The sequence below is a fragment of the Petaurus breviceps genome, unplaced genomic scaffold (genome assembly GCF_028583685.1).
Source record: "Petaurus breviceps papuanus isolate PSGF00001 unplaced genomic scaffold, PetGlider_PUasm1.0 90825, whole genome shotgun sequence".
Lineage (NCBI taxonomy): Eukaryota > Metazoa > Chordata > Mammalia > Diprotodontia > Petauridae > Petaurus > Petaurus breviceps.
In genome coordinates, this window is record NW_027187353.1 from 1,522,036 (window position 1) to 1,545,765 (window position 23,730).

General features: G+C 46.1%; 1 protein-coding gene across 1 annotated transcript in view; it reads right to left on the reverse strand.

Moving 5' to 3' along the window:
* The window catches only part of CDH23 (cadherin related 23), a 620,897-nt gene that overhangs the window by 151,439 nt on the left and 445,728 nt on the right, over positions 1–23,730 (reverse strand). Inside the window, exons 20-26 of the mRNA XM_069071099.1 lie at positions 23,158–23,270; positions 17,269–17,376; positions 11,596–11,785; positions 10,784–10,929; positions 8,230–8,449; positions 6,539–6,691; positions 221–334 (exon numbers count right to left, since the gene is read on the reverse strand). Coding sequence (XP_068927200.1) covers positions 221–334; positions 6,539–6,691; positions 8,230–8,449; positions 10,784–10,929; positions 11,596–11,785; positions 17,269–17,376; positions 23,158–23,270 — 1,044 coding nt within the window. The remainder of the gene's footprint in view (positions 1–220; positions 335–6,538; positions 6,692–8,229; positions 8,450–10,783; positions 10,930–11,595; positions 11,786–17,268; positions 17,377–23,157; positions 23,271–23,730) is intronic.

Below are 23,730 nucleotides of genomic sequence, written 5' to 3' on the forward strand. Positions count from 1 at the left end.
CCATCCATCCATCCATCCATCCATCCATCCATCCATCCATCCATCCAAAGGCAAGGCGAGGACAGGCAGGATTCTGGGCAGTGGCAGGGGAGGGTACAACAGAGGTCCCAAGACTTAGCCTTGGGGAAAGATGTCCCATGTTGATTGCACCCTATGAGAAAGGAAAAGCTGAAATGAGTTTTCCTGCCTGAGTTATTTGAGAGGGATGGGAGATGCATACCAATAGCCTCCACGATCAGGGTGTATGCCGCTGTGGTCTCTCTATCCAAGTTCACCACCGTCCTGACCACGCCATCTCGATAGCCAATCCTGAATTTGCCATCGATGTTTCCTCCTGCAGGTAGAAGATGATGAAGCTCTTTAGAGATAGACCAGAAAAGAGCCCACCAAAGGCTATGGATCCCCAAGAGAGAAACCCTTTCTCTAGGGTAGGCATTCTTTGTCATTTTTTTGTGTCCTGAAACCCTTGAGCAGTCTGGTTCTAAGCCTATGAACTCCATTTCAGAATCGTGTTTTAAATGAATAAAATAAAATTCAGAGGATTACAAAGGAAACCAAAGGTTAGTGAAAATCAAGGTGCACCTTCTTCTTTCTTTCCCCCACTCAATCTATCCATGGACTCAAAGTCAATAACCTATGCTCTATGGAAAATAAGCATGAGAGGGATATGTGGCCCCAGATCTGACTGGGGCCTTGGCACAGGCTCACTGTCAGAGTGGGTTGTAGAGTGTCTGAGATGATGCCTGTGAAAACACTTGGGAATATGAAGAAAGGCTACATTCATTCTGTCAGTTGTAGGTTAAGCCTTGAGTAGAGCTCATTCATAAAGTGGCTCGCATGGTTGGGTTAGATGCACAACTGGGGGTGAGCCCAAGTTTCAATGAATGTGGTAGAAAAACATTTATTGTCAGCTAGTGCCCTGTGTTACACTGGGTGCTAGGGATACAAAGACAGGAGGAAAAATGGCCTCTGTCCTCAGGGAGCTTACAATCTATTTTGGGGATACAACATTCACAAAGATAAATCAATATAAGGTAATTTGAGTGAAGAGAGCCCAAATACCGGGGAGGATCTGGAAAGGCTCCCCTTGGGCCTGAGCTGAGCCTTGAAGAACGCTAAGGGTTCTAAGAGTCTGAGATGAGGAAGGGAACCTTCCAGGATTGGGGGACAGTCTCTCCCAAAGTGGGAGATGCAGTGCTGAGTTCAGGGAAGAGTAAGTGGACCTGTTTGGTTGGGGCATGTGGTGAATGGAGAGCAATGTGAAAGAAGTCTGGAAAAATAGGCTAGAGAGAGAGTGTAAAGGGTCAAGCTAACAAGTGTGCATTGTATCCAGAAGTTAAGAGAGACCCATAGGATTCCTGAGCTTTGTATTGTGGCTGAGATATTAGAATAATAGATTATTAGAGATGAAAAACTTTTAAACTCAGAACATACAACATTAGTGATGGAGGAAACTGTAGAAGGTATAACATGATTTTAGGACTGGAAGGTTCCTTAGAAATGGTCAAGTCCAATTTCCTCATTTTTACCTTGAAAAAGTTGAAATGGTTAGCATGGAATTTTATGGTTAAAGCAGAACTAAAACCCAAGGCTTCACATTAATTCAATTTAACAACAAAAATTTATTGAGTACCAAAAACAGGTAGGGAGCAGTACCTGGGCAGCTAGGTGGCACAGAGGATAGAATGTTGGTCCTGGAGTCAGGAGGACCTGAGTTCAAATCTGACCTCAGGGCAAGTCATTTAAATCTGTTTGCCTCAGTTTCCTCATCTGCAAAATGAGCTAGAGAAGGAAATGGCAAACTATTCCAGTGTCTTTGCCAACAAAACCCCAAATGAAGTCATGAAATAACCAAAAAACAACAGAAAGGGCATTATGGAGATAACAAAGATGAAAACAACATAGTATTTGCCCTCAAAGAGCTGACTATCAAATAGGGAAATACAACAAGGGAACAAATGGCTGTTACAAGGCAAAATGTGATGAGTAAATAAGAGAGGGAAAAGGGCCAAGTTTGAGTGACTTGGAGAGGAAGGAATTATTTCTAGCTGGAGGGTGGGTGGGGCAAGAAAAGATTTATGGAGAAGGTTGGAGCATCAGTCAGCCAACTAGTATTTATTAATATGCCTGAAATAGGCCTAGAAAAATTAGAATTTCAACAGCTTAAATGTGGCTGGAATGCATTCCAGGCTGGGGGGCTGTTGACTGTGAATGACCACCATGACTGAGAAAAGGAAAGCAGCCCAGTATGACTTTACAATTGCAAGATCTTCCAAGTCCTTCTCCAGCACCCCTCCATTGCCTGATGATTCATAAGCCCAAATTGCTTAATCAAAACCATTTTAAATGCTGTTGAAATTCAGGATTGAGTAGCAGGTTTGAATGGGGGTAGGTGGGAAAGGGGTGTGATCTAAGTTCTGGAGAGGAGAGCTCAGGAATGAGGAGCAGAAGGGGTCCCCAGAGACAGCAGAGTCCTCTTTGGCAAAGAGAAAACCCCTCAACAAACTACCACTAAGCATTTGAGGAAATGGCCTCAGGGATGGATCTGGCCTCCACTATTCATCCTCTGGCTCTTTGCTCTCCACAGTGACTCTGCTACTTACTGCCTATGTGATCAGTGGCCCTTTCTTTCCATTCTTGGGGCCTCAATTTCCTCCTCTGTAAAAATGAGGGGATTGGAAGAGAATGATCTTCAAGGTCTGGTCCCTTCCAGTGGGAGTTAAGACCTGATCAAGGGGCAGGTGGTGTGCTGGATTCTGGGCAGCAGAGGGCGCCAAAGCACAAGTTTTACCACGTCAATCAGACTTTTTTTCACCGGGTCCTGGTACGATACAACCCGAGGGCTAGAAGAGATTTTACAGAGTCAGTAATGCCTCTGCTCCTCCTAATGAGCACTGGGACACTTTGGGGGCATCATCGAGACCTAGATTCATGAACCGTTGGAGCTGGAGTTTGCTCCAACTGGCCATTGCATGGATGAGAATCGGGCTAGAACCCAGGCATGGCTTACCATAAATGCTTGTTGAATTAAATTGAAATGAATGGGTGCAGACCTGTAACTTTCTGGGGACAAGTTTTATCGAAGGGGAGAGAACAGTACACAAGGTGGGGGGCACTTGGAAAGGAGGGTAGATGCATCATACCTTGTAATGGGAGAAGGCTGCAGGAAAGAGAGGCTGGGGGAAGTGAAGGCAAGCTTGGCAATTTTATTGAGGGCTGGCCCTAAGCGCCCTGACGTTCTATAGCTCCTTATTCTCTGCCAATCTGTGAGTTGGGGGAAGTGAGGTGGAAGGTAGAACAGGTGGTGATTGTAGTGCGGAGGAGTCAGGAAGGTAGGCAGATGCATGAGGGACACAGGGGATGCATAAATGACTAGATAAGTGTAAAGGTAGATGGACTGGGCAAGGCTGAAAGTGGGGGATGGATTTAATACTCCTGCCCCTGTGTGGACTAGTACATTCACAGACTCAAAAAATGGTGGGAAACATTATGGTAAGGCAGGGCTCAGTGGGACCTTTACAGATGAGTAAGAATTTGTCAAGGACCTTCCATAGATCACAAAGACTCTGAGGTGTGGACGCCATTTTGTGAAGCCCAGTTTCTCACAAGTAGTCCTTTAACCTTTGCTTGAAGACCTCTTGGGAGGGGAAATTCCGCCACCTTCTAAGGCAGTCTATTTCACTTTGGGAGAATATTAATTGTTATGAAGGTTCTCCTTTTACTGAGCTGGAGTCAACTTTCCACTTTCTGGTCTCTGGGCCTCTTCTTTCCTCTTGGGTCAAGCAGAACTTGTTTACTCTGTGTTCTATGTAACATCCATTCAGACAGTTGAAGACAGTTAATGGATCTCCCCAAATCTCTTTCCCGGACTAAACATCCCCAACTCCTTCAGTCAGTCCTAGGGTCTGACCTGGAGGCTCCTCACCATCATGGTTGCCCTCCTCTGTCCTTCTGAAAGTATGGTGCCTACAATTGATCAGACTTGCCTGGGTGTGCTCTAACTGGGGCAGAGGACAGTGGGACCATCACGTCTCCCACTGGGAACATTATTCCTTTCTCAATGCAGTACAAAATGGGTTATTAGCTTTTTGAGTTGCCATGTCAACCTATTGACTCACATTGAGTTACACTCCACTAAACCCCTCTGGGGCCCTTCTCACCTAAACTGTTGTCTAGCTAGATCTTCCCCATTCTGAATTTGTGAAGGGTGACTTTTTGAGCCCAAATATGTCCTATCTTTATCCCTATTAAATCTCATCTTATTTAGAAGAGGCCCATCATTCTATTCTGTTGAGATCTTTTTGGCTCCTAATTCTGTCCTCATTTTGGATCCCAATTCTGTCGGCCAATGTGTCAGCCACCCCTCCTGGCGTTGTGTCATTCAGACATGTGATAAACATGATAACGTTTCCATCAATTCAGACAGCAACCACTGGTTTTATGGACTCAGATACTGTTGGATCCTGCCTCTGAAGAATCTGTGGTAACCATCCCCTTCTCTCTCCTCACAAGCTGCACTTGGCCCCTCTCCCCAGCCTATTACAATAGCCTGCTAATTGGCCACCCTGCCACTGGGTTCTCCCCACTCTAATCCAGCCTCCCCAAGCCACCCAAACCAAGTGACCAATTCAAACTCCTTATGGTACAAAAAATCCTCCACAGCCTGGCTCCAGCCTGCTTTCCCAGCTTTATCAGACATGACATCCCTTCATGCACTCTCTAGACTGGTCAAACTGACCTCTTTGCCTTTCCTCATGCATAAGGCTGGATCTCCCACGTCTGTGTCTTTCTTTGCACAGGCTGTCTGTCCCCAAAGCCTAGAGTGCATACTCTGGCCACCTCAACCCCCTGGAGCCCCTGGCTTCCCTCCTTCCCCCAGCTGCCGGTGCCCCTCCTGCCCTTGAAGTTGACTCCTATTCACTTTGTATAGATTTTGTATATGGTCATTGGGGTGTCTGCTGTTTTCCCCAAGAGAGTGGGAGCAGGGCTGTTTGGTTTGGGAATTTATCCCCAGTGCTCAGCGCAGTGTTTGACACATAGTAGGTGCTGGAGAAATAATCATTACCTCATGAGTCACTCTCTTGCCTTTTTGTCATGCTGATACTGAATCTAGGCAACAGAGGAGGAGGAGGAGGAGAAGGAAGAGAAAGGGGAGGAGGGGGAGGAGGGGGAGAAAGAGGGGGAAGAGGAGGAGAAGAAAGAGGAGGAGGAGGGAGAGGAGGAGGGGGAAGAGGGGGGGGGGGAGGAAGGGGGGAAGGAGGGGAGGAGGAGAAAGAGGGGGAGGAGGAGGAGAAGCAGTAGCAGCAGCAGCAGTAGTAGTGGTGGAGGAGAAGAGGAATAAGAGGTTCTTAAAAAATATTTCGATAACTGTATTTTAATATAATTGTTTTCCTTTGTCACTCTATATGTTTTATTTTATGCATTTATGACATGGTTCAGGGAAAGGGTCCATAGACTTTACCAGACACTGCCCAAAGTGTCCATGACTCTAGCCTGTTTTTTTTTTTTCTTTTTGGAGGGGGAAGGTAGGGTAATTGGGGTTAAATGACTCGCCCAAGGTCACATGGCTAGTTTTGTGTCAAGTGTTTGAGGCCGGATTTGAACTCAGGTCCTCGTGACCCCAGGGCTGGTGCTCTATTCACTTGTGCCACCTAGCTGCCCCAGATCCTAACCTGTTTTTAAGTAGCTCTGGTTTAGTGCTTTCCGGTTTGCTAAACACCCTATGTGAGCTAGGGACTGTGCTTTGAGTAGAGTGGGCTGCAGGGCTCTGCGAACTCCCTTCATTAAAGAAAGTCAGGACTTTCTTTGCACCTTAAAGGACTTAGAATTGCCTAGAGCACCAAGGAGTTCAGTAAGTCGCCCAGGGTCACACAGTCAGAGTGTGTGGGAGCCAGAGGAAGGATTTTGAGCCCTAGTCTTCTGGACTTGTTGGCCAGCTCTCTCTAGTCATGGGTTGGCACTGCTTCTGATTGGGGCTATCTCAGAAGCCCTCCCTGCCCAAGCAGGTTCTGAAAGAGCCCAAAAGGAATCAGCTCCAGGCCAGGGAGTTGTGAGTCAATCGGGTGAGGGTGACTCCATTGGAAAGCACTAGGAGAGACTGAAATCTGTATTTCTATCTGTAGCTACGAGCAGGTAGGTTATATGTGATAAATACATATGCATGTAACCGCCATCACACCAAACTTATATGTGACACGTATCATGCATGTACACACATGTATTGGTACATAAGTATATAGATGTATATATGCACACACATATTTGAGTGCACACATAATATATGTGCATATATGTGTGCATGTATAATGCATGTGTATATGTGCCCACATGTAAATTCCAAACAAAACAACAAAAAGTTACAAAATCCAAAGAGAGATGCTCCTGATGTAAGTTTTAGCCCCTTGCACACTCTCTAGACATGATCTAGTCCCTCAAAGGGCAGGGGTTGGCATCCCCACTCAAAAGAGGAGAGGGACCAAAGGGCTCAGGAGGGGACGGGTGTAGGGCAGAGGAGTCAGTGAGAGGAGAGAGCCAGAACCTGTGATAAAGTAGCTGAGCTCGGCATTGAGTCCCACGTCATTGTCGGTGCAGTTCAGCCAGACCACTCGGAAATCCCGCGGTATGTCCTCCAGGAGGGAGACGTTGTACATGGCTGGGAAGAAGGTGGGGGTCTCGTCATTCACGTCCAGTACTGGAGAGAAGACAGAGGGAAGACAGGGGTTGGTTTTATAGCATAGCTTTCTACAGGAATTTTGTACTAACGAGGCCTCAGAAATAGTCACAGGGAACACAGAAATAGAGGGGAAGACTAACACCAGTCCCTTTTCCTACCAATATCACTGTCTGGCTGAACAGTTCATTGGCATTGGGCCAGATGATGAGGACTTGAATTGGTTGCTTCACTGGTGTTAGCTGACCCAATGCTCCCGGAGGCCCAGCTAGATAGTGATGGGGGATGTAGGGGTGCTGAAGGATGCTGGACCCTGATTCAACATGAGAAGAAGGTCATAGGATACTCATTTTACCAAAGACAATCCTAAGACACAGAGTGGTTGGGTGATATACCCAAGGTTCCACAGCTAAGTGGCAACTGAGTTCTAATTAATATGATAACATCAGAGTTATCCCTCTCATTGTCAACAAGACTGGGGCCCTCTCTGTGGGCCACTGAAGGATCTGTAGTAGGAAGGCCTAGTTTTTATTTTCCTTGAGTTAAAAATTATCTGCAAAGCATCTTTAAGAACCCAGTATGACTCTGCCATCCATTAACTCCCCAAGTCCCTTTTCAAGAGCTTTTCCTTTGAACTAGAAAGGGTCTTGGGGATCCTCTTAACTCACCAATAAAAGGCACAGATGTCACAGATAAAAGGGAGGGAGATACAATAAAACTTCCCCAGTGACTGTTCTTAGGCCCTAGGACATTGTTTCCTCATTCAATTCCCTTGCTGGTGTCTGGGCAGGGTGGGGCAAGCTCCATTGGGTAGACCAAGGATCCCTACTCCTTTTCACCCCCTATACACCTTGGCATTCAGTGAACTTTCCTCAGAACAACTATTCAGAATGAAAAGAAATAAATTCTAGAGTTTGCCATGCATATACTCATAAGAACTAATATGGATTAAATTATTTTAATAGACTAGTATTATTTTCCCCCCAAATTTTATCAAATGGTAATATTTACCAAATATTCCCTGCACATTTTCATAAAATTTTCTACTTTGTAGGGGTATACATATTCTAGGTTGGATAACCAAGCAAATTCCCATGATGTCAGGCTCCTAGGGGGTAGGCAGATCCAAGAGAGAGGCAGGATGGACTTGGGGCTTAGCAGCTAACTAGTGAGGCTTCTCTTGAGTCTTGAGGGACCATGAACGATGTACCTAGTGGCTCAAGAGAGGGAAAGATCTCTATTTGCCTTTTCCCAGGGATGGGAGCTACACAGTCTGAGTGTGTAGGGGACAGAGGAAGGATTTTGAGCCCTAGTCTTCTGGACTTGTTGGCCAGCTCTCTCTAGTCATGGGTCGGCATTGCTTTTCCTGATTGAGGCTATCTCAGAAATCTCAGAAGTAAGTCAAATTGCATTGATCTAAAGCCTTAGAGATTCTGACAGTGGATTAGGGCTCCCAGAGATGAGTCCAAAAGGATCCTGGGAAAGGCTTGCCACTTGCTCCAAATGCCTGCTCTCTTGACCCCTTTCCAATCTGGACTGACAGTGTTGTCTTGACTCACCTCGGATGGTGAGCGTGCTGGTGGAACTCTTTGTGGGAGTTCCGGCATCACTAGCCACCACCCGAAGGTAGTACTCTGCGATGCGTTCTCGATCCAGTTCTGCGGTGGTAGTCACCACGCCGCTGCTGCTGTTGATGACAAAGTCCATTCGGGGCATGCCCACCTGCATGCGGTATGTCACCAGCCCATTCAAGCCTTCATCCAGGTCGATGGCCACCACCTGGCAAGATCAGTTGGACATCAATGTTAAGAGCATGGCCCCCAGGATCAGAGCCTCTGCCACCCAGAGATCACTGATGCTTCCTCTGGATTTTCTGGCTACTGTATCTATACTCAAATGAAGCCTTTTGGTTCCTTCCCAACCTTGACTCTTAGCTCTTAGTATTTCCTGATTCAGACCCAACTCTAGTCAAGAAACTAACTCCAGCAGGAAAGAAAGAAGTATTGTCATTTAATTCCCAGATCCATTCTCTCCAGGGTTTTCTTGTTTGCAAACATCACTGACTTGGGGCTGGGGACTGCCTGTTAATAGAGAAGGGATTAGAGAGAGGTAGACCCAACATGCAACATAAATAAAATGGGCAATATGTAGCATTTTTTTTTTTCACAAATGCACATTTTGAGGCCACACATATCCTCTCTCCAAGGTACCTATTTTGTGATGCGATTCAATTTGAGTAGATTCAAGCAATGTTTATCATTCTGTGCAAGGCATAGTGCCTTGAGGAGGGAGAGAAAGCACCTCAACTTGGTAGTGGTGATGGAGCAGGGGAGAAATTTGGGGGGTGTCACATGGAAGGTGATTCCTGGATGGAACCTAAAGGCAGATAAGGAACCTAAAGGGAGAGGAGTTTACTCCAGGAAAGGGGCACAGAAGTTGGGGACAGAGATGGAAGAGAAATGCTGAGTTTAGGGAGCAGCTAGGCATCCAGTGTGGCTAAGTCTGAAAAAGTTGTATCTTCACTAGAATCTGATGCCTTCACTGTGGGGAGTGGGAGGGACCCTGTGTGGATTCTCAGAGACTAAGTCAGCCACTGAACATAGGCTTCTACTGCGCTGGTAATGCTTGGACTATGGCCTTGGGGCAGACTTATCTGGAGAACTGCTTAGCTAAGTGGAGGGATGCTCATGATCAAGTAATGAGTCTTTTGGCCAAAGACTTCTATTAAGGATCGCAATCTGTGTTGGTGGAGGGAGAACCACCTCAATGAAATACTAGATGTTTTTAAATGAAGTAAGTCAAATTGCAAATATTACTCTGAAGCCCCAAAGTCTCAGCTGGTCTATAACATGGGGCAGGGGAAGGCAATTTTCCTTTCTTTCTTTTTTAGAAAAAATTTTAAACAACATTTGTTCCTTTTAATTGTAATTATGAACTTGATAAACATCAACAAACATGAACATTTCCATATCTAAAGGAGTAAATAAAAAGAGGTTTATATATGAAATCATAAATCTCTATTACATACAGTTTTTTCTTTTCTTTTCTCTCTTTCTCTTTCTTTCCCTTCCTCCCTCCCTCCCTCCTTCCCTTCCTTCCTTCCTTCCTTCCTTCCTTCCTTCCTTCCTTCCTTCCTTCCTTCCTTCCTTCCTTCCTTCCTTCCTTCCTTCCTCTCTTTCTCTCTCTCTCTCTGTCTCTCTCTCTATGTCATGCAGTAGATAGACTGTTGGACTTGGAATCAGGAAGACCTGAATATGACTCTTGCCTGAGATATTTACTAGCCATGAAGGCTCAGTTTCCTCATCTGTGAAATGGGGAGAATAATACCACCCACCTCCCAGGATTAATTTGAGGATAAAATAAAATAACATATAAAGTGCTGGATATTATTTTTTAAAGTATATATTAAATGTAAACCCAGCAGTTTAAACACTGCCCTGCTTATCTGTGTCCCCTTCTGAATGTCCAGGGCCCAGTGTTCAAGGATACACAAATGCACCATCCAGGCTCTGTTCCGCAGCTGCCTCTGCCTCATCTCTGGCAGCCCCTGGCTGTCCCCAAGGCCCTCATGTCCAGTCTAGGGCAGCACCCTTTCCAGCCTTTCCATGAGACAGATTGGGACTAAAATATGTTTTTTTCTGAATATTGAAGGGGAAGAGAGGGCATTTGGGGAGGATTTGTACCCACTTGTACTGAAGCAAGTGTTTTTGGTGAATGCCAAGAGATCCAGTATCTTTAGTTCACCCACATTCTCTGCACATTTCAGCTAACTGAGCTTGGCCCTTATCTATTCATTTTGCTTCTCTCCCATCGGACTGACAGCTCCCTGAGGATCAGTGGTCTTAGAGGCCATACAGGCTAAGCCATACCTAAAACAGCAATCTTAAGCACTTCTTGTATTTTTTTCCTGATGCTTCAAGTCTTGAGTGTGGGCCCTGGGAGGATGGAGGCTGTGCCTCACATGTATCTAGCATGGGGCTGAAGAGCAGAATGTCAATCAATGCTTGGGGGTGGGGGACAGATTGATCACACATGACAGGGTGAGAGAGGGAGAGAGCATTAGAGGAAGCATGTTCTGGGAACCCAGGCTCTTCCTCTGGATGGGAGACTCACGTGGTAGACAGAGGTCCCCGCGAGGGTGCCTTCCAGCACCTCGGCGATGGCAGGCAGGTTCTGGAAGGTGGGGTCATTGTCATTCAGGTCCAATAGGTTTACAAAGACTGTGGCACTGCTGGTGGCTCTCAGTGGGGGCCTGCCGCCTAAAGAGAGTCAAGAAAGGAGGGAGAGATAGAAAGGAGAAAGAGAAGGAGAAAGAAAGTAACCATTTAGAAGCAGCTGGTGACACAGTGGATATAGAGTGCTGGGACTGGAATCAAGAAGACTTGAATTCAAATCTGGCCTCCGACTCTCACTAGCTGTGTGACCCTAGGTAAGTCACCTAATCTCTGTTTATTTCAGTTTCCTCTGCTGTAAAATGGGAATAACAACAGCATTTACCTCTCAGTGTGGTTGTGAGGATCAAATGAGGTAATATTTGCAAAGTGCTAGCTCTTTTTATGGTACACAGTAGGCACTTAATAAATGCTAGTTCCCTTCCCTTCCTCCACATCTTCCAATGGTTCCTTGAGGAGGGATGTCAAAGGTGGCTCCTTGATAAGCCAGTGCAGGGATAAGGCTCCAGGCCCATCCCCTCCTCCCTGAATGCCTCTCCAGCTATGTCCAGGGGTCACCTGGGTGAAAGGACTAGAAGAAGCTAGAAGGGGAGACCCCAACAGGGTTCCCATCTACTCCAATGACAGACAAGGTAAGGAGCCTGGGACTCCGTCAATGTGGGACATCCCATGCCTGGGACTGGCCAAGGTGCAATGGCAGCTTTGGGGAGTGGGGCAGGCTGTGGGGGGAGGAGGGTGAGCGCCACTCCTTACAGTCGGTGACGGAGACGATGATTTTGCGCATGAGTTCTGCCTCCTCAGGGTCGGGGTTCTCGCGGTCCAGCATGACATTGGTAGTTCTGATCTTGCCCGTGGTGCCGTTGATACTGTAGAACTTGTTGGGAGGGTAAATGCTGTACACCAGAGTACCGTTCTCGGCCAGGTCCGGATCCACAGCCACCACCTAGGAGAGGAGGTGAGGATCGTGATGCCCACATACTGGATAAGAGAGAGGTGGTCTGGGGTTGGGAATTCATTAGGCTGCTTCCATGGCATTGTATCACAGGGGCAAAGGCCTGACCCCTTTCACATTCTGCCAAGCCTTCTCTCTATCCCAGCACCAGAAGGGGCTTCATTGGGTCAGAAGTGCTAGGGACTGAGACAAGGAGACTACAAGGTGCTGGGTCAGCACCTCTCTGCCCCTGTGGTATTAGAGATATAGGCCAGTTTGAAGATGCAGAATGGAAAGGAGAGAGGACATGGAGTCATGTTAGTACCCTGCTTCTTCCACTTGTTATCTGCATGACCTTGGGTGGGTCACTGCCTTTCTTCTGGGTCTTAGTTCTCTCACATCTGGGGACTGGACTATGTGACATGTAAGGGGTCTTCCTGTTCCAAACTCCATGATCCTACAAATGGGGCAACAAAGCCAGTGGCATTTTGGATTATGCATTAGGAGGGGGCTGTGTGATGAGCATCTCATGAGCTGGGAGAGCATGTAAGGGCAGGGCCTTAGGAAGCTGGGAGCCCAGGGGCTCTGCTTTGGCCAAAGTTCAGGGACTGGTGCTTTTCTCTTGACACAAGCGTCCAGATTTTTTCCCCAATGAATCTAGTGTTTGCATTTTCTTACCCTGCTAGAGTATAAGCTCCAAGAGGGCGGGGGCTATGTCTTATGTAGACTTTGCATCTCCTTTCTCCCTTGACCTCTGTATGTACTACTAAATTATTACTACATTTTTGATGGATGAGTGAAGACATTTGTGAGCTTTGGCTTCATCTACACTAGACTCCACAGACCTTGGCTTCAGAAAGAGAGAAATTAGAATCTTTTCAGGGTCAACTGTGTTGGATTATAAGGGTTCTATAAGGAGGGAAGAAGGATATAGGCTGGCTTAACAACTGAATCTCCAAAAATAGGACGAAATTTTCAGGTAATCTGCTCTGTTAATATTTTCTTCATCCTTTTCTTAAGTCTAGAGATCAATAAAACAAGAAATCAATCCTGACTTGTCATGCTTTCCAACTTCTGAGGTGTAGATGTTTACAATGGACAGTTAACAACTGACTCTCCCCAAACTCATCAAACTTTTCAGTTCAATCCGCACTGTTAATACTTTATCATTTTCTTTAGCACTCTAGACAATCAACAAAACAAGAAACCGACTTGTAGCATTTTACAATATCTGAGGTGTAAGTGCTCAGAATGAACATTTAATAATCGGCTCTTAAAAAGGAGCCAGCAGGAGGTGGCTTGAGCCACCTGGACGTGGGCAGACTGATAGAACCTGGGGGACGATGAAGGAAGAACCTATTCTGTGGTCCTCAGGAAGCAACAATTTATTTATGTCTTACACAGTCTGTCTCAAAAACTGCCTCCTGCTCAGTGTATCTGAAAAAAGGTCTCACTACTGGGTCTTAATACAAGAAAGTGTGGTCCAGTGGAAAAAATCTTGGCTCTAGAGTTAGAGGAACTGGGTTCAAATCCTGTCACATTTCCTACCTGTGTGACCTTGGAAAGGTCACTTAACCTCTGTGAGCCTCAGTTTCCTCATCTGTAAAATGAGGGGGTTGGACAAGGCAGTATCCTCTAGCTCTAAATCTAGGATGCTACAATTCTTGTTCAATTGAGGGGCTGGAGCCCAGGTGTACTGATGGTCACAGGACATTTTCTAGATGTTTATTTCACTCTGGAGCTTGTCCCTCTAGTCACAGCCACCTTTTCTCTTCCTCTGGGGGGACACTCTATCAGCAGGTCCACTTGCATAAGAATCAGCCCTTTGATGCTTTGGGTTTTCCCTGGCTTTCCCACAGACTGGATTTAATTTCATATCAGTGACACAACAATTGTGTCCACAGCCACCAATTGTGATGTCAAAAGGCAGCAGTGGGATGACACTCTAGGGGGTGGAGGGGTAGGGACTGTGTGTGTGGGAGACTTGGGTCCCGAGGTTCAGGCCAGAAACTGGAGGAGAGAAGTGACGACATGGAGGAATGAGGGGAGAGGAAGTCAAACTTGTGCCCACCTGCTCCTTCTGTTCTCTGGTCCCACAACCAGGCAGGAGAGAAGGGGAGGTCTTTGGGACTGATGGTTTCCTTCATCTTCCTGTGGCTCAGCCTTCTTTGTGCCCCTCAAGAGGAAAATGTCCAAGACTCTCACCCCTCAGGACCTACCATTGCTGGTGTCTACTCCTTGACTGGTTGGTTCCCATCCCCTCCTCACCCTCATTTTCTCCCCACCATCCACAGAGGCCCCTACCTCAATTAGGCACCAGGGACTTATCAACAGAATTTCTTCTTTGTCTTTTATAAGACACTCTTCCTTAAGGCCTCTATCAGCTGATTTAGCTATCCCACTCTCCACTGGGGGAAACCGAGGTTCAGAAATGGAAGCAATTTGGCTGAACCATACAGAGCTGGTTCTAGAAGCCAGGGTTTCTGGATCTTGGCCAGGCAGTGAGGAGCAGCCCCTGGGCCAATGCAGGTAGTGACGCCCTTCTTCACTTCACCCCTTGATTTTTTTAGAGGCTGTGGCAGCTCCAGAAGACCAAAACAATCCCTCTCCAGGGCTGGGAGAGCTGAAGTCCCAGAGGTCGAGCCCAGGACAGCCCCATCCTTAACTCTGGGATGCTCTGGGATCAGCTCCTTTGTGTTACTTGACATGGGACTTTTTTCTGCATTGGTAGCAGAATCTATTTCCTTCCCCAACGTAATCCCCTTGCAGAGGTGTCTCTGGGGCCAGCAGACCAGAACAGACAGATGGGCTGCTGAAATTCCTCCAGTTCCCATCTGCCTGAAGTCCTGGACAACCTGGGAACTCTGGAGTCAGATGTGGGAGAGGGACAGGGGGAGATGGGAAAATGAAGGAGGGGGCCAGGTGAAGGTGAGGCCTGTAAGCTAGTTCTGCAAAGAACCCTGTTTTCCTGCCAAAGGGAGGTTTCTCCAGTTGTGCCCGCACCACCCTCATTCCTGGCTAGCTCTCTCTCCCTACTGGAAGACGGCTGGCCTACTCAGTAGCCTAACTCAGTCCCTGTGGACTGAAGCTCTGGATTCTTCTCTGGGCTTTGCCCTGTTCAAGTGTGGGGAAAACCAGCAGGTCATTTACTCTCTCTGGGTCTTTTTCCCTTTATAGAAAAGGGGGCCAGTTAGCCAGTCTTATCTTGACAACAGGGAAGATGGTGTGTGTCCTTGAGCTCAAGGCTGATTATTTAGGGGGTCAATAATTATTGCTTAGATAATAATATGGTAATTAATTTTCTGTATACAACTCTCCCCCAAACAAAACAAAACAAAATACCTAGAGGTAGCTAGGTGGCATAATGAACAGAACTCTGGGCCCAGAATCAAGGAGACCTGAGCTCAAATCCAGCCTCAGATACTTACTAGTTGTGTGACCTTGGTCAAGTCACTTAACCTCGGTCTGTTTCAGAGATGGGGATAATAACATCACCTACTTCCCAGGGTGGTTGTGAGGATCAAATGCAGTGATAATTGTAAAGTACTCAGCACAGTTCAAGGTGCACAGTAGGTGCTTAATAAATGCTCATTCCCTTCACCTTTCCCCTTCCCCTCCCCCTTCTATCCACTGGGGAAAAAGAAAAAAAGGTCAAAACCTTTGTAGAAAATATGCATAATCAAGTAAAATAAATTCCCACGTTGGCCATGTTCAAAAGGTATCTGCCTCTGTCTACCTCTGAACCCACACACTCCCTTTCTGTGGGCAAGGGTCCTCCAGAATCATGCTTGCTCATTGTGTTCTGTAGCTCTAACTGAAAAAATAAAAAGGAAAATTCTGTTCTGCTGTCTCCTTCTGACCATTTGCCTATTTAGGGCATGGGAAGGACAACTGTTACTCTTCCCATTTTATTAATGGGAAGAGTAAGGACCAGAGAGTCAAGTGAATTGATTTACTTTGGGCTAGATGGCCAATCATTAGCTGGGGCTAGATAGAGCTAGAACCCAGATTTTCTAACTTCCAGGCCATTCATCACCCACAGTAATGCCTTGCCCTTCCCTCCTTCACATCGATTATATGTCCCCAGAGAGGCTCTGTCTACACGCTGGTGCAGTGAGTGGGGGCACCCCCTTCCCCCACTATGAGCCATGGTTCTGATGGCCACTTGGGCTCTCTATGGAGTCCAGGGCATTGGGGTGGGGGGCATGGCCTCTCTTGCCACTTCCCTTCCTCCCAGTGAGATCATTTTGTGGATTCTTACCACTTTCCCCTCATTTATTTCCCATTTCACGCCCGTCATTTTTCTCCTGGCCTGACGGGGAATAATTCTCTCCCTCTCCCCTCTCTTTTATTTTGCTGGAGGGCTTTGAAAGGTTCTAAATCAATGCGAATCAGAGAGGTCCTTGAAGGAGGTTGCAGGAGAGGGGAGGAAAAGTTGGCCCCAAATCTCACTCACAGCATAGGAATTCATCAACACACACAGCTAAGTGTAAACACACACACATGCATATATGTACAGAGGCACATATAGATGCACACATCTATAGCATACATATGTAAGCACATACCCAATACAAGCACATGTGTGAAAAGCAAAGAGTGAATGGGTGTGTGGGCACACAAGTGTACCCAACATCCTTAAAAATGAATGGGCACTGTCCAAGGTGCAAATATGCTATTTAGCTACTAGGTATGCCAGGTGAGTTCTGTGAGATCAGCTTGTTCTGGTGCCCTGTGGGCATCCAAGAATGCCAAGGCCACCTCCACTTAGTAGCCTTGGGGAAGGCCTGATGAGGTTGGGTCACTTGCAGCCACTGACATGACCTTGAGCCTTGCTGAGGGGGGAATTTATGGCCAATAGCTTTGGGGCAGGGATGGGGCCAGGTAGGCACCATGCCTTGGGGCAGAAAAAGTTACCTTTTGTATACTACTAATATACTATAATACCACACTACTAACAGCAGAGTAACTCAGGGAAGAAGTCACTTGACCCTCTTCCCTCTTCCTCATCCTTCCCTGACATCTGATCTGATGCCAAGTCCTGCTGACTCCACCTCTGGAACCTCTCTAGTCTCCATTCATCCGTTCTGTTCCTATCACTACTAGCCCAATTCAGGGACTTCTCTTTTTTATCTATACTATAGCAATAGGCTCTTTCTAGTCTTCCTGTCGATGGTGTTTCCTTCTCCAATTCAGCCTTCATATAGCTGCCCTTATAAACTTCTTAATGTACTGTTTTGATCACATTTCTCCTTTGTTCTGAAACCTTCAAGGACTCCCCCATAGGTTACCAAATAAAATACAAACTATATATCCTAGCATCCAGGGACCTTCCCAATCTGACTCTGACTTCTCTTTCCAGCTTTATCTCACAATATGTCCCCTCTTGTCCTCTATGGTTTAGCCACATTGAGTTAATGATCCATCTATCATCTCTCTGTTTTTGCTCTTGCTAGACCCTAAGACTGGAACTGACTACATTTCTTCCAACTTACCGTGGTAACATCAGAATCCGGAGGTGTCATCTCTACTAGGTTGATGTGATAAGGAGCATCCTTCCAGGTGGGGTGGTTGTCATTGATGTCCAAGAGAGTGATGTTCACCTGAAAAGTCAAGAGGAATAACATGGGATGGGCCATTCTCCCAGTGGTGGCCTCCCGGGACAAATCTCTATCCAGCTATTCTCATCCCTAATATTCAGCATTCTGTGGATTATTTCTCAGATGGAGATATTAACCACAGCCAGGTCCTGATTGGTTGCTGTCCTTCATTCTCAAAGAGTACCAAAATGACATCCACTATATTGGGATCAAGGTATGGTGTGCCCAACTCTGGCTGATCAGATCAACATGAGCTTGGAAGGCTCTACCACAGGTCAGGCACCAATAGTCCACATGAACATTTGGAGACCCAGGTCCCAATTAGTGCAAATAAAAAAATCCACCTCTGTGTTGGTGTGTATTGAAACTCACACTATTCAGAAAGTTATAAATGTGGTGAATTGATTTTAGTTCAACAGGAATATGCCTGCAAACTGGGACTCACTCTACTTTTTGTAGTTTACCATTATTATTATTAGAAATAACAGTAATTTCATTCTCTTATTCAATTGAGTTCACATAGAAACAGTTTGGATACATGTCACTAATCCTGTTATCATTATTCTTTCATATTGAATGTTCTGTATTTCATGCAATAATGATCACTGCATAAAGGGATAAAACCACTGCTTTTATGAAGTGAATAAAAGGATCGGGGTGTAAGGTTCTCTTGGGTAGGTTCACTGAAAGCATCTTCAGGAAACCTCGGGACCTTCTACTCTGATGTGATGATATTGGGCCTCACCCTCTACCTATCTGATTTTTATTCCATTTCATGTAGGTCGGAGGGTAAATATTGTTCTTAAATTTTTGCTGCTCAGTGTTGATATTCAGGCAACTTGTGGGCAGCAGTTCTGCCTGTGATAATGGCATGGTTCCAGCACAGTTTTTTTGTTGTTATAATTATAATTATTATTATTACCATCGAATATACCCAGAATTTCCTGATAGTTCTACTCAGTGGTCTTCCAGAATGCCACTTTGCCTTTAGAGGGGCCATTTGGCATCATTTTCATCCCCTTAATAATTAGTTTCCCTGTAGTTATTCCAAGGCTGCTACAAATGAGGAAGTTTGAATTGGGGGAGAGTTGGTGAAAGGCCTTTGTAGGGGATCTCCCCCTCTGGAGGCTTTAACAAGAGGAAGGATAGGTTTCTAGTTCCAATGAACCATAGACTTAGAACTGGAAGGAACCTTTGAGATCGGTTCTAGATCAATGCCTTCATTTGGCAGATGAAGAAACAACGATGACTTAGCTGTGATGTCACTAAGGGATAATCAAAGTAACCTCTGGGAAACCCATCCTCCTGAACCCCAGGGATTCTTTTTTCCTTCCTAAAATTCTCTAGCCCTGGCCAGGTAGAGAGCAAAGTAATGGATACCAGGGGAGTGATTTCTGAGCTGGTGTTGGCTAGTGAGAAAGGGGTGTTCTGTGTGTGTACGTGTGCATGTGCATGCATGTGTGTGTGTGTGTGTGTACGTGTGTGTGTGTGTGTGTACACATATACAGGGATATGCATCAGTATCCCTTGAGTTTCCTGGCTGAGTTTCAATCCAAGCAATTTCCTCACTCTGTTGCTGCCCTGGTAAATTATTTACAGCGTTCCAAATTCCTATTAGTGAAGGGCCTCTGGGTGTAGTGCCTACTTACTGAGGAGACCTCTGGATCTACTGCAACCCCTCCAAGTGCCAGTGTCATGGGGCATCCACCTCAGTCACTCTGACAAGCAGGAGAAGGGGATACAGCAGGGGGCAGATGGTGGTAGTGCATGTGAAAATGAGTCTGGTGGGAGGATTTGAAATCTATGGGAGAGCACAGAACCATACTAGCCAATGAGGGTCTGGAGAGAATTAGAGCAGAAAGGATGTATGTGTATAAGGAAAGGGGGAAGATGGACAATGGACTGATGGGCATACAAAGCAGAGGGAAAATCCCAGAGAAGAATAAAGAGGTCCAGGGGATGTAGGCGGGCACTGATGCTTAGTCTGGGTGTAGAGAGGCAATGGGGGAGATCAGAGCTGACGTGAATTACAGAGGTCCTGGTTGATTTTGGGGGTGGTATCTTTTTATTTTGGTGTTCAGGGGCAAATCTAATACCTGTAGAAGCTTCTATGATGAGGTTGAAAGGGCAGCAGCCTTGCTAGCAGGAAGCTCGGATTGTTGGTCTAGGTCTGTGTAATGGAAATGCAAATTTAAAGATCTTCCCTGCCCCTAGGCTAAAGTGCACCTGGAGACTGGGGTGGGAGGCTTGTTTTTCAGTAGATACTTCTTGATTGGCCAGTGAGTCAATAAGGTTGTTACATTCTCTGAGTCAGGAGAAGGCTATATAAGCCCTTTGTTTTGGGACTCACTTTGAGAAGTGTTCTGTGATTTGATCTGAATTATGGGAAGCCGTTGTTGAGAGTCCCCCGGCTTTAAAAAACCCAGATGTGGAAACCCAAATGTTGACTGGGTATGGATGTAATGGTTGGACAGTTTGGAAAGCTGTCTACTTGATCTGTTAATGTCTTGATAATTCTGTCTGTATATTTTGAAGTTTGGGATGCTGACCTTTTTCCCCTGAACAAGGTAAACGATATATGTCTGACTGATTAAAGTAAGCTTGTTAACCCATTTTGAGTTGCTTTCCTTTAACAAAGCAGATCCAAGAACCTGTATTGGCGGCAAACCCTGAGGACGCTTGGGGTGTTTGCCGCTACAGTCTGTCACTGACTTGCTATCCCTGGCGCATAGTAGGCACTTAATAAATGTTGACTGATTGTATTGATTACTTGATTACTAAGTATTGATTACTTAGGTCCCTATTGATTACAGGTTGATTCATCCACTTGGGACTCAGTTTTATCTTTTGTGAACTGGGTGGTTGGAACAGAGGATCTCAAAGGATGGTCCTTTCTAAGTCAAACATTCTATGATTCTTGTCAATAACAGAAGACAAGGAGAAGAAGTAAGATTAAAAGGGGCACACTGGGCACAACACATATTAGGGTGCTGTTTTGCCCAAAGTTCCCTCAGGGCTCCAGTGGGAAGGAGCTGGGATGGGGGATAGAGGAAGACAAAGGGAGAACATGACTGTGCATGGGCTGATGTGAGGGGCGGTGGACCCTAAACTGCCTCTGGGACTGCAGATGCAGGAAGGTAAGTTCTCTTTTCTAATAACACCCTCCTTCTTTAAAGTGACACTTTAGGAACTGGAACATGGAGCTTCTGGATCTCTGATTAGGGCCCTAATCAGAGTGTGTCCCTAATAGCTCTTGAGGTAGCTTTGGGGATGTTCTGTTCTGCCAAAGTAGCCCCTAGCCCTGTGCTTCTGCAATCAGAGCTAAACTCCACTTCAGAAAAGGGCCAGGGGGCACTCTCCCAGCTCAGAGAGGGGAGGAGGGGCAGGGCTGGGTTCTACCCAAACTTGGCTCCTTCCTAGCCAGAACTGAATAGAACCAGTCTCAGTGAAGGAGAGGCTACAGGACACAGGGCACTGTTTGGGGGAATTCGGGGCTTTGGAGGTCTCTGGATGAATTTTATTTGCTTTATGTATACAATATATAGGTGTGTATATGTATGCATATACATATGTAAACATACACATACACACATATTTGCTGACTTGTTTGCATACATATTGTTTCCTCCCAGTAGATTTTAAGCTTCTCTGAGGGCAGGGACTGCTTTGCTTTCATTCTTTTGTATCCCCAGAATTTGGTACTTGGTGGGTACCACATAAATGCTTGCTGAATAGAATTGAATGAAGCACCGCCATCTCTGCCCATCAAAGTGCTATGTGCCAGGGGGCCTGTGTCCTGGAGAGGGTGGATTTGTGGATTGCCTGACTGGCACCATGACCACCTGATAAGGGCTCTGGCATCTTTCTCTTTGAAAGTAGCAAAGCTCTTCACCACCAGAGGCTGCTCCCTTCTCTGCTCTCCCCCACTCCTAAGTAAGTGTCAAGGAACCAGAGAGTCTGAAAGTTGAAAGGGACCCCAGAGGTTTCCTGATTCAGGGGTGTCAAGCTCAAACAGAAACCAAATGCAATAAACTACCTAAGGATCCCTGTGGGTCACATCTGACTTACAAAACCACATATTAGAATTATTTATGTTCTCTTGTGTTTTCATTTACTTTGTCAACTACTTTTCACTCACATTTTAATCTGATTATGTCTGAACTAGAGGAGTCTTGACCACAGCCCCAGCTTTGACATCTCTGATCGAGCCAATTTGCCCACCTCTTTCTCAAGGCAGGTCCCCCTCCAACAGCATTTTTGCACATGGATCTCAGATCAAGAATTCAGAGATCTTAGAGGTCATCTAGACTATGTCCCCATTTTACAGAAGAGGAAACCGAGGCCCATAGAAAATAAGCTGCACAATCTGAGATCCCCAGTAGAAGCTGATTTAGTTTCTTCTTAAAGTTTTCACAGGAAACTTACCAGTTCATGTGATAACTCATGGTCCAACATTTCCCCTCATTTCTACCTGAAACCTTCCCTCTTGCACTGGCCCTAATTCTGCACTCTTGAAGAGTGATACAGCATAGTCCAGGGGAACAAATATTGACTTTCAAGTCAGAGGACATGGGTTCAAAGCTCACCTCTCATGCATTGCTTGGGTGACCACAGGTAAGTCAACTTCTCTTGGCCTCAGTTCTCTCTTCTGTCAAAGGAGGGCACTGGGCTAGATGGTCTCTGAGGTCCCTTACATTCCACTTTCTGCTTCCTCTTTCATACTACAACTAGTCAACCAGCATTTATTGAGTACCTACTATGTGCTACACACTATGCTAGGTGCTGGGGGTACCAAGAATGAAACACTGCCTTCTCTCAAGACACTTATATTCCAAAGGGCATAAGGCTTTTAGATATTTGAAGATGCCCTTCATGAGCCTCCTGAGAGTTCCCTTTTCTGGGCTAAACAGTCTCAGTTCTACCAACCATCCATTCAAGTCAGATGCTCTCTTTAGGAGAGAGATCCATGGTTAGTTATGGTTGATTGGATGCTTGGTTAGAATGCCACACCCCTCTCTGCCATGCCATTCTGTGGCTGGGGAACCCCTTGGTTTCCCTCTTGCCAGATGCCCACTGTTTCCACAGCCTTTCTGGGGGAGGGGGAGATTGTGGGAACCTCTGGGCAGCAAAGAAATGGGGAATCTGTACCTCATCCTTGTCTTACTAGGAAAGTTCAAGGTCAGTGGATCTGGTAAAATGGTACCGCATCTCCATCAAATGGTTGCCGCATATTTGCATGCACGTGTGTAAACACATGCACATGGGTATAAAATTCTATATTGTCAGTCCTCACAGCTCTTCTGGATTCTGCCTCCTGTCAACAGGCAAATATTCCTGATGGGACTATTGCATCCTGTTCTTGACTGGCAGTAATACAAGGAAGGGCCCCTGGCATATTCTTGCTTTCCACTGTCCAACTCATTACCAGATTCTCCATGGATTTTATATCTCTTGGGAGGAAATGCTTTTCCATTCCCTTCCATGGAAAACTCTGTTTCATAGGTCATTTCCAACACTTTTGTCTTCCTTATGTGGATCTGGTATTTCTCTTAGTCAAAAAAGGCAGATTCTTTGCTGTCCCCAGCTGAGAACTGGAACTCTCTTGGCCCATCCCTTCTGGATGGGAGAACTCCAGTAATGACCCAGGTTCTCTTCACTCACCCCCTCCCATTTGCACAAATAGCCAGTTTGGTTTAAGCAGCAGATCCAAGCTTTGGACAAGCCTGGGGGGAAAGCTGTCAAGGCAGATATCAGAGGGCGGGACAGGAAGGACAAGAAGCTCACAGTGGCAATGCCGGTCTTCTGGTTGTGGCCAACACCTCCATCCACTGCCCGCACAATGAGGATGTACTCTGATTTGGCTTCTCTATCCAGCAGGGATGTAGTTGTGATTTCACCTAAGGGAGAGAGGACGGAGTGAGACCACATGCTCTTTGTCACCCCTACCTCTCAGGCCATGGAGTAAGGATCTCTATAACATCCTGGCTCCCATGTATGAGGAAGATCTGGGATCAAAATCTAAATTACATCTTTAGGGGGCCCATAGGAAACACAAAGGCAGGTGAGATTATCTAGGAGGGTGCAGAACCAAAGCCTCTTTTCTCCCTCTGGGGTGTGACCCAGGGCTCTGAAGCCAGGCAATATGATCCCGTGGTAAGGAGGAAGAAAACACCACTTGGTACAATGGAAAGAGAGGTGGATTGTGAGAAAGGAGAGCTAGCCTTCAGATCCTCTTTTATCATTAGCTCACTATATGAACTGGGACAAAGCATCTCTGTTTACACCTCTGTGAAATCACATAATCAGGGGATCATAGATTTGGAGCCAGGTGGAACCTCAGAGGCTCAGTGGTTCTTA